General features: G+C 31.9%; 1 protein-coding gene across 1 annotated transcript; it reads right to left on the bottom strand.

Moving 5' to 3' along the window:
* Positions 1-3,254: 3,254 nt before the first annotated feature.
* On the bottom strand, positions 3,255-3,971 carry LOC122274640 (UPF0481 protein At3g47200-like). The gene has a single exon (XM_043083661.1). The coding sequence runs from the start codon at positions 3,969-3,971 to the stop codon at positions 3,255-3,257; it is 717 nt and encodes a 238-aa protein (XP_042939595.1).
* Between the last annotated feature and the right edge of the window lie 8,246 nt (positions 3,972-12,217).

The following is a 12,217-nucleotide window of genomic DNA, read 5'->3' as shown; positions in this document are numbered from 1 at the left end:
TTGAGTCCCTATTAGGAACAAAGCCAAGATTATAATTTTGAGGGGGTCTGCATATATTAAATAGGATTAACTTCTTCAATTTGAAATTCTTTTTGCAACACCATTAAACTGATAAAAATAAAAGAGTAATATCCAAACAGCAAAAAGTTGATACAACCTTATCTATCAACTTTCTTCATAGCTTGGTCCGGTCTACACCCTCTATTTGGTTGTTCATTAAAAAGGGAAAATTAAAGCAAGTCTCAAAATTTTTGTTTTCCTTATTTCATTTTTTCAATGACGTCTTGACTTTGATCAATTATGAATGAAAATTATGAAGACTTATACGTATGTTTATATATTGCTATATATTACAGTAAATTTATAATTTTAAAGAAAAAAATGTCACTTATTATTTTTTTTCTATCATCTCTAATGTAATATTCAATGATTGAAAAATTATTTATTAATTATACTTATCTATTCATCATTTCATACCATATTGTGAAATAATGAAAATTACTACAATAAAATTTCCTTTTAAGGACGAGTATTTTTATTAAAAAAAACTTTCTATTTTAACCTTGAAATTAATTTGGGACGAAAACAATTCCATCCCCAATTTGTCCCAAAAGTTCTGTGCCAAAAATCGTTTTGGGTCAAAATTTAAAATTTCATTTCAAACAATTTTCTTTGGGATGAATTTTTTAGAAAGTTTTTTCCAACATGTTCAAAAGCGTTCAAGAGGATTTTTTTGGAAGAATTTTTTCTTGTTCCTGATATGTGTTCAAATACAAATAGAATTTTTTTAGACGAAATTTCTTCATCCCTAATAGTTGTTTGAACACCAATAATTCTATTTTAAAAGAAATAAATAATAATAGTTTGATCCCCAAATATTAATCTTTGTGCAAATAGATATTGTAATTGTCCGATTATTTTTACAATTGAACATTCTATTGTTAAAATTTAGACAAATAATAAACAATCAAATGGTTTTTTAGTCAATATTTGAATGGACTCGCTTTTTGTGTTCAAATGTAATTTTTTCCCTTCTATAATTGACAATAAAAAAGAAGTTATTATCGAAAAATACAAAAAGATAATTAATTATGAGAGCAAATATAAATAAATTCTCACGAAGACAATTCCATTATCCCAACAGTGTCAATAATAATAAAAAGTTATAAAATTGTATGTTAATAAGAAACAAAGACAGACAAATCACTTTATTCGAATCCATCGGGTTGATGACATGACCTTCACTCTTGTTGCATGAAATTCATATAATCTATCACTAGCTTAATCTCAAATTGCTTTTCTTCATTCTCAGCCCAGCCCATATAAGTGTTTATGTACACAAAAATAAAAAATAAAAAGATCAGACTTAGTTCCTCTTTGGCCGAACTTCTTGTCATATTGTATATCACAAATTTTTCCAAATCAAGCAACCAAAACTTGAATGCAAAAAGAACATTGATATCACACAATTATTCACTGGACATTATGTAAATCACGGATGGGATAACATCGAGCTTTGAGTTTGTTATTATGAGCGTATGTTGTACATGACCTTGGGTTTAGGCATTTCATCGAATGGTTTGTATAAACTGACAGTCATAGAACTTGTCTTGAGTAAGCAATGAGGAAAACACAACTTAACAACAAAGAAATCACCATAGAATCCAAGGTCTCTTGTGTGGTACTTCTGGCAAATGCAAGGGTGGGTTTGAAAAATCACAAAGTAATCGGTAACTCAGCAAATGAAGAACAAAGTAAACAATAAAAATGTGGTGAAGTTAGAAGATATTAGTGCAACATATGTTCTATAAAAATGGATGTGTATTTATACAACATTTAGAGCTAAGAGTACTTCCAATGGATTCTACAACATTTAGAGCTAAGAGTACTTCCAATGGATTTTTCATCTTATCCTTTAAAATACATTACCAAAATCCACTTTTTCTATTTTACATACTGATTTTTACAATATACCATATATCAGCTTATCTATTTTTTCTTCATATCATTTAAATATTATACTTTTTAATATTTTTATTCATTTTAAATATTTTCTCTAACTATCAATAATATCCCCATAACTTTTAATATTTGCAATATCTCCTCGTATCATTATGTTATATTTTAAATCAAACAAAAATTGACATTGATTCAAAATATAACAAAAACAAAATAGAGAAAAAATTATGTCCTATTTTAAATTACTTATAAAAAAACATAGAAAAAATTAAGAAACCCAATTTCATTTTTCAATACACTTTGGTGGATTCTCTAGCACAAAAATGCAAATAGATAAGCAAATCTGACCATGGATAATGACATATAGGGGTTGCATTCAAATTAGGATAAAGGGAAAAAAAATTCAGAGGAGAGAAAAATAATTAAAAATAATTTACATGTGTGAAGAGTAGTCTATAAATGTAGTGGGATTATTGTAGCTACTTGGAAATTAAAGATAATTTACAACATCCATTTGATCTTTATTTTAATCAACATTCTTCATATTTTAAAGAAAACTGTATTTTAAAGCATCCATTCAGAGTGCTCTAAGTCTCTCTACTGTTAGATGAAGAAAGTGAAGATAAGGCATATTATTTCAAGCAATACTTATCTTTGTGCATGTTATGTTCAAATTTTCCAAGCTGTAGCTAGCAATTTAACAGCTTAATTTCTAAACGTGAAGAGTAAAACAAAATGTTATGTCCTACTTGAATTTCATGCACAAAGCTTCTTCACATCTTCACAACTTGGATGATGGAACATATAGTTTGTACGAGAGTAAGCAGCAATAAGGTAACGACAGTTACAGTAGAAGTTATTTTTCAAGGAATGCCGAAATAATCATGTTTCAAGGTTGCCTTCCAAGTATGCTTAGTGTTCCTATAGAATGCATTTAAATCTCGAAACAAACCACGATAAGCATATTCCTCGCTATAATATACTATATTCATGTCCAGATTATTAAAAAGAGATGTCATTGAATCGTTGTTACCAAGCGCATTCATGATGATTCCTTTTCTAATAAGTAATTCCGCGTCTTTGGAAGTGTTGATTAGAAAATTCAATAGCACAATGTAGTTTTTAAAATGTGTATCATGTGGATAATGGCATTGCTCAAATGCTATGATGTTTCGATAAATAGTCTCCATCTCATTAGACAGTTCCATGTACGGAATTTCCAATATTCCGTTGGATTTAAAGTCAAGTAAGCATTTGCTTGAGCTCACCTTAAACTTCACTCTAGCCTTGTACAACTAGCTTGCAGTATATAAATGATCAGCTCTAGGAAGATCATTACTTTCACGTGGTAGCACTTGCTTTTTGGATGATGGAAGAAAAAATGCTTTGGTCAAATCAACAAAGTGCCAAATTGGTTGCTCTCCAAAGTCTCCAGGAAATTCCTGATCTTTAATGTTCTCAAAGACCTTAATTGCAAGTGAAATGAAGGAAGGATACTCATCATCATTTGGTGCATATGCAAGGCTGAATAGTATCTCAAGAACAAAGAAAGGAAGTTGATTTTCAAGTAACAACAAGTCCATTTCCATTGCCTCCCACAATATTGGGTTTAATAGTATATGGTTCTCACAAATAACATCATCTTCTCCTTGGAGCTGTATTACGTAGAAAAGCTCAATAATAAAGCTTCCATCCAGCAAAATTACTTTCACAAAATCGTCAATGCTAAGGTTGATGGTTTCTGCATAACAATCACGTGCTCTTTCTTCATGCAACTTTATGGCGTTTACTAAACTCTCTATGTTTAAGTCATTAATCCGTCGGAGGAATCTCTGAAAATATTTCAGTTTCAATTTTTCCATGGGTTCTAATCTTTTGCTGCCATGGTGGAAATGCCTTATCGATATAATCTTCGGAGTGTAGGCTTCCCCATTCAATTTGCGAAGCCAAGTTGGGATCCTATAGATACAATACTCATTTGATGATAAGGGTCGCTCCAAGCTTTTAGCCATTTCTTTGATGCTATTTACCAATTGATCATCTCTATGTTGATTTTCATTTCACTACTCAAAGTGTTTGCAACTTCCTGATCCAATTGATGAATTTCAGCATGATTTTGATTTCCATTTGTGACTGAAGCAGTTTCCACTTTTTGTTGAATTTCTTGATCACTAATTGATATTTCCATCTCACAATTAATCTTCTTAACTAATTGGTTTCCAACTCCTAGTCTACTTACACAAATTAAGAAGAGTACTGACTACAATAGAATTATATAAAAATTTGGGCAAATTTTTTCAACAACTTAACTAGAATACTTTAATACTAATGCTAATTTATTTTCATTTAACGGCTTGCTTTGAAAGAATGGAATTAAAATAAGTACCCTAGTAAAGCAGCAAAAAAATTAATTAGTCTACGCCCACCAGACCATAAACCCCATTATTAGCCATTAAAAGTAAATTAACCATATTATATATATATATATATATATATATATATATATATATGAATACTATTATATTCACAAGCAAATTATACAAAATAATCCCACAAATTGACTTGCCTTTATTTGATCTGTTAGATCTACTCTATAATAAAAATAACTTTACAATTTGACAAATTATATAATATCTCATCAATTTGTGGGATTGATTTTGTGAGTAAAGTATTGCCCTATATATATATTATTTATAGACATAGGTAGAAAAATAATACCCACATTAATCAGCAAAGCATGCATGCATCAAGAAAAAAGGGTCTTTTATAGCACTCAAAATAGTTGCAAAAAATCTCAAAAATCGCTAGAAATACTTATTCTCAGCGATTTCTACTGCGTCGGATGTTAGTCGTAATTGTATACTCACTTATAAATTAATTCAGCGATATAGAAATTTTGCTGTAAAACTTCCACTATTTATAGCGATTTTAGCCGCTGAAAATATAAAAAAATTCGCTATAATTATGTTTCCATCTTAGTTTAAATCGCTGATTTAAAAAATTTACAGCTTTATAAAATTGCCGTAAATAACATAAAAATCGTTGCAAATAAATATTTATTAGTTTCAGAGAATGTACATGACGCTGTGTATAGGTATAATTATTTGCAGCATTGTGTATTACGTTGGAAATAATTTTATTCCTAGCGTGATACAGCGCTGAAAATAGCATTGACTGGTTTGAATGGATACACTTAGCAGCAGTGTATGTTGCATTAGAAATAAATTTTTTTCCAATTCCACTCCAACCCAGAGGTGTGTGTTGTGCTGCAAATAATTTTTTTTTTTTTTTTCAATTGGGATCAAAACCAGTGGTGATATAGCACTGGAAATAAATTTTCAGCTTCATTCCTTTTTACTAGCGATTGGAGTGGCGCTGCAAATACTCTATAATTTCTACTACACAATACGTATCGTTCAATCAAATTTTTGGGTATCTAATTGAGAGGCTGCTCCACCCATTCACAATACATTCATCCAAATACTTGGCATTTAACAACCATACTAATCATCCAATACAACATTGTACTAAATCTTTTACCAAACAGATACATTGGCATGGTGCATTAATGGAAGGTAGTGAGCTATAAATCGGAGTAACTAATATGATTTGTCACTGGTTATATATGGATAGTATCTTTGTCACACTCTCAATAAACACACAATTGTCAGTAGGTTCAGATGCTATGGAAGCTTAGATCATTTTGGATGACACCTTGGTGGCTGGAACATCCACAACTTCGCTGCACTGAAAACTATACAAACCATAGGTATACCCCTTCCACTCTTCTGCATCATGCAAACAAAGATCTAGCTGTTTGGAACATAAAAATTGAATTTTCAGTACATGAAACATTGTAATATAGAGTTTCTATAATTGAATTGAATTTACAACATCTACAAGTGTCTGATAGTTGTCTTCTTCAATTAGTTCCCAATTTTTATCATAGAGTTTCTATTGTAGCTTCAGAACTGGATTGACCAATTAATTCAGAAATTCATACGGTACTCATAGCTTCCAAAGCCTTGAAAACTCTTGGATTGGAAGCCATGACCAACCAAGCAAGCTCCTGAAGCAACGAAGTAATCCCCTTGCTCTCAATGGCATTGTATACTCATTGGACTAGATTCACTTAAATGTTAGGCTATCTTTTCATTTTCTTTTTTACAAAAAAAGCTCCAAAAGGCAAAAGCCCCCGAACTCGATCTAGCTACTTGTTTGGAGGGAAAGTGAGACCAAAGATGAGACTTCCAACTTTTACCAAACAGATAGTGCTCAGCATACTAGAGTAAAATTTAAACTATATTCTATAAACAAGTACTACCTCTAATAAACAAGTACTACTATACTTATATGTGATTGGTTAAACCAAGCTGTCTTAAAGTATATCTTATTTTGATTTCTCTTTCCCTCCAGCCTGCGTGAGAACTCTGGACCTAGGAAAATATCGGTGAGGAAGGTTTCCCTAAATGCTACTCTATAAGCATAGACTTAAGCAAACACACATTTCATGATTTTTAAAGAAGTGAGAAGTTCTTCAATTTATAAACAGTTTTTTAGCCCAGAGGATATTGTTTTGTAATTACCATTAAATTCCTTGTAGATTGTCATTGTTCTTGAAACTATCCCTTATCTAAAGACCTTTGGATTATTCAGTCGCAGACGTACAATAGTGGTTGATTTCTAAAAATATGAACTTTTTTGTATAGTTCGTAAAAGTAACCTTTTAAAAGCCTATTTTCATTTTTAGTTTCATCATAGACATATATTGTTGTCTCCAATCTCTAGCACAAAAATATTTTATTTTTGTTGCAGAAAGTTGTGTTGAAGCTGGACTAGAACAATGATAAAGAAGAATAGAAGGGGCTAAAAGTAGTTTCCAGCCTTATAGGTATAGACTCAAAACAGATTTCCAGTAGTTATAGTTTTGTTAATGAATTAAGACAATGAAATAGGTTGGTCGTGCCAGTGGGTTTCAAGATTTATTTTAAGATTAAATCAACCAATTTTCAGGAGAAATAAAATTGTATTTATGTTGTTTTGCCTCAATCTATATAAGCTCTAAATAGGAGCTATCAAACTGGCCTATATCAAACATCGGTATTTTGATTACAAAAAGTTATAAGTATTCACTTTTCCCATAACCTATCTAATTCTGCTTTGTTCAACAACATTTGCAAGCATTGATTCAATCATCCATCAACATGTTTGGCATGCTGAAAAAAGTACCACTATCTATAATAATACCTGCCTTGGGTAGCTTCCAAAGGTGTTTGACAGCAAATAATCGTAGTGAATATTAGTGATGTAACTAGACTTTGGTTCTTTTAATGTGGCTGAGGAAGACAACCGGAGCAACTAAGGTCAACAAGGGCAAGTTACTCGACGCCTACATCCATATATCTATATATACATATATTTACTCTTAGAGGGGGAAAATGTAATCTGGTGTCAATCATGAAGTATTAGTAAGACATTAACCCCAAAAATCAGTAAAACACATTGTATACGTCCACGCCAGACAAGCTTTCACAATCAATTTGGAAAAATTTTATTCTACAAGCCAAAAATGCACATTTTTTGGAAAGCAACGAGTGGGGATGAAGACCAATGAAATACCTGTGGCTCACGAGTGGGGATGAAGGCCAAAAATTATATAATTCCCTGTCGCACGCTTGGACATATATATTGCTTATAAAGTTAAACAAATCAAATATTTCAGCGGGTTTTCCAGATCTAATTCCACATACTACATGACTACTGAAACTCCGAAGTACTCATAAAATTGACAAACTTGCAAGCATCTCCATGCCCTAAGACCTGAAATTTGCAATACCTATCTCACAAAATCCATAAGACAAACAAACTTTTGTGCCCTCCCTTCACCTCTTTCAGTACACAAGCAGTACCCACTAATACAAAAGGAAAAATGATAGTGGAGTTACCTACAAAGACCATAGGGGGTTGGGTAGAGGGAGGAGCGAACACGAGCAACATTGGGCAGAGGGAGGGGTAGATGAGGGACTCAATGAATGCAACTTCGAAATGGCCTCTTCTCCTCAAAACGAGCATTTCAGCATGAAAGAAAAAAAAAATAATACAAAAGCCACATTAGGTGTGGGGTGTAAGGTGAATAGTGGCTGATATATAGAAAGACTCTTCCTCGACACGTGGGTGTGTTTTCTGTTTTGCATCAGATTCGAATCAACCAGCCTCGTTGGGTTGGTTTGATTTGATTTATGATAGCATATTAGCAATTGTAAGTACCTTTTTTCGGCTAAATAATAAGACTAAATAAAATGGTGAGAAATCATTGATGGTCATTCAAATTGGATTTGAACCATTATTTAGTATACGTTTGAAAGTAAAATCCATCTCAACTTATCTTAAATCAATTATTGTTGGGACTCACTACTTTTTCAGTTGTTAAATATATCTCAACCTACTTCATACATTCAAACACATCTCAATGGAATTTATAAAATATTACTATTAACAGATCATCTGAGATCACATGAGTACCCAAATGCAGCCTTAGACCTCGACTATATTAAAAAATTTAATAGATCCTTAAACAACTAATACTAATAGTTTAAGGTGAATTTATATATGAACTTGACTTCAAGATTTAGAACATGTCATATTATGTTGGTGGAGGAGTAAGGACTTGATATACCTTTGATTTTGTTCATGCGCTATGTGACCATATTGTTGAGGAAAACTATGCCCTATTGTTCCTTTTCTTTTACATTTGATTCTCAGGCATTTTTACTACTCTTAAGCTGGTGTCTACCTCAACCCAAGTCTAAATTACAAATAAATTACTTCCCCACTTCGAGGTAAGTGATAAATTAGGGGAGGTTTAGATAGTGAGTTGAGATTAGATGAGTTGATGTGAAAGTTGAAAGTTGAATAATATATTGTTAGAATATTATTATTTAATATTAATATTGTTTTGAAATTTGAAAAAATTGAATTGTTTATTCTATTTTGTACGAGAATTTGGAAAGCTTGTAATGATTATATAAGATGAGTTGAGATGAATTGTGTGGACTTTTGTATCCAAACCGGGTTTCATCTTTTGGCTATTTATGTGAGGATAATAAAGAGAACAAAACTGTTAGATCTAAACATATTCTATGTGTATAATTTTTTAAAATGATAGATAAATCAGAAAAAGGCATTATCTAAGTTAGCAAAACTGAAGTCTTTCTTTTTCTTTTTTTCTTTTTTTAATCAAATAGAGATACAATAGGATAGGATAGGGTGCTCCATACAAAAATCTCATCATAGTAATTGTAATGCTTAAAGAGAGGAGATGGAAAGGAAAGAAAAGAGAGCGACAAACCATAAGTTTGGGTCCATGTCTTGAGCAAATGAGGGAATTGGCAAAGGCGGTTTTCATTGATCCTACAAGTGGATCAATTGACTGTGGCTTCAAACCGCAATCGATAGAGTGCCAATACAATTAACTATTCTGGTGTATTTTCTTGAAGAGTTCTACTTTCACTACTTCTATATTCTCATTTCAAAGAGGCAGAAAGATAGCCAGAGAATTAGAGACGGATCATTTTAGTGTATTTGAATCCCATGAAAGTTTACATCACCTCTTGCTAAAGTCCTTCTCTCTCTCTCTCTCTCTCTCTCTCTCTCTCTCTCTCTCTCTCTAGTGGTCTTTGGAAAAGTTCAAATAGTCTTGCAAATGAACATTTATCTTATGCTAATAGTAAAATAAGAAGTGAAATTTTCAATACACCATGTGATGATCCCGTACTGATGTTCTTCTTTTAAAATTAAATTCTCGCCAACATGCATCCTCATGTGTATACATTGTTAAAAGCAAGCCACAATTTTAACCTCAAATGAGCTCGGAAGATGAACATTTGATGATCTGCTCACTAAGTTCAGGAGCTCAATATCTTCTTCAAATTATTTGAATGCATCACTTTAACCCTACCTTTCCAAGGACAAAAGTAATCTTAAATCAAAGTCCTCAAGGTTTGACGAAACAAGAACAACTTATCTCTTTCAAAAATGACATTCTGCCTTGTGAGATTTTTGATCCTTCATATAGCATCCACACCCTTACAACTACTCGAGGGAAGTAGATAATGTTTCTCCAAAATAGAAATATATTGTCTTAGTTTCCCGAGCCTGAGAGCATTTCTATGCCTCAATTGACAAAGTGAAAAAGAGTGCTTGGGAAGAAACTTGAATTCAAGCTATTGGATGGCCTTGTCGATTCCGATAATCTAGATTACCTAATTCTTGGCAAGAGTCTTGTCCTAACCTACTTTCATTCTTGTCTTTGATTCCTTTGTAGACTTGTAGTGTTATCTTCTTTCATCCAACTTATTTTTCCACTCAAGTTGAGAAAGAATAACCACACTAATGTTAAGTAATTTTGACAATTGCAAACACAATGCTATCTTTTTGCAAAACGAAAAGTGAACTTGCACATGCCAATTTCAGCTCTGTGTATGTGTTCACATAAAGAAAAATATACGTGGATATAGTCTTTTTTGGAATATACAACAAGTTTCAAGAGATAAGAAATTAAGATTCTTTTGAATTGTTGGACCGAATTTCATGATTTAATACACATAAGCATAGGCACAACATTAAATACCCACGTGGGATCTAAACTATCCAAAAACACTATACAAACAATATTAAAGACTATAGAGTCCCCTTATTTCTCTTATGTATGGGACCATTTAATTTTGTCAACAATTAAAAAGCCCTATACTAAAAATTGGGAAGGTGGATTTCCAAAGAAGTTTATGCAAACACTAAAATCTTCCTGACCCATGGATGATAAATTTTAGGCAGCCCATCCACAACATACTTGTTCTAGATATGGTGAAAAAGCCCAAAAGAATGATCCAAGACAAGTGGCGATCTAACATCCATGCCAATATTCAAATTCCAATGGCATGAATCTGAATCCATCTGCTACCTAATCTTACTCTTATCTACACGTCTTGATTTTTCTTTCTTTTGGCGGCAATAAGGCGTGGCCCTATAGACTATAGTTATGAACTTATGACAGCATGATTAACGTTTTATTTTTTTTAATTATTATCTCAAGAGACGTTACATTTTAGGTGCATTTGTTGCACCAATTCATGTAGTAGGGCCTTGAGGTGGCAATTTCATAAGCCATTGATGGCCCCATGCTTTTCCAGACCATCCTTTCACTTCCTCAATTGTAATATTAGATACACTACTACTCGTGCATCTCTTTTAAAAAATATAAAATTTATTATTAAAAAAATAATTTTTTTTATATAAATCATAAATTTATTCATTTTTTTTAAGAAATGAAAAAAAATAAATAAACAATACTTGCACACCACAATAAATATATTTTCATTTAAAATATACCCCGGATTTCTTTCCTCTTCTACATCAAACATTTGTTAATGTTTGATCTTTCGGTATTGACTTTTTTGTAATTTGGATATAAATTAAGAGCAATGTTACATACAGTCGTGAAATTGCAAACGTCGTGCAATCGTTTTGAAAAAGAGTGGAGTCCACAATTAAAAAGTTAGTTTTTTTTTTTATGTGGGTTTCATATTAATTCATTTTTTTTAAAACGACTGCACGTCACTTGTACAATCACGATTGTAAATATTATTTTTCATAAATTAATGACTCAACAAATTAAAGAGTGACAATTGACAAAGGAAAGAAATATTTTAAAAAATACTCTCAAAGAAAAAAAGAAATAAAAAAAGAAATATTAATTTAGTTTAAATAAAATACAATGTTAGGTTTATTCAAAAAGAACTACAAGAGTATGATGGAATATTCTCAAAAACACTGTCCCTAGTCATCTCACAGTTGTTTCGGAGGTTTTTAATAATAATTAGAAAAAGAAAAAACATATTATCCGAAGTGAATTGGTCGGTTCAGTCCAAGTCAAACAATACCGATGCAACGTGACCCCTTTCTATGTAACGAATTTATTTATTGCATTGTCCCCACAAATACAGTTTTTTACTTATTTTATTAAATTAGTTTTCCTCTTTTAGACCAACCAACAATACTAGAGAGAAAAGTTTCAGCCACGTGGCAAGCGCAGTCCACTGAATCATAAGCTGACACATTGCCTCCTAGTACGCGTGGCAAAAGTGTATTTGTGGATCTCACTTAACAACGTCGTAGTACTCGTAGCTTTTTCCTATTACTAATTTAAACAAAAAGACAATTTTTTAGAACACCACGTGTCGAAGTTTCGGTGTACGTGCCT

The sequence above is a fragment of the Carya illinoinensis genome, chromosome 8, assembly GCF_018687715.1.
Source record: "Carya illinoinensis cultivar Pawnee chromosome 8, C.illinoinensisPawnee_v1, whole genome shotgun sequence".
Lineage (NCBI taxonomy): Eukaryota > Viridiplantae > Streptophyta > Magnoliopsida > Fagales > Juglandaceae > Carya > Carya illinoinensis.
Note: the sequence above shows the minus strand (reverse complement) of the source record. Positions and strands in the feature narration are given on the sequence as shown.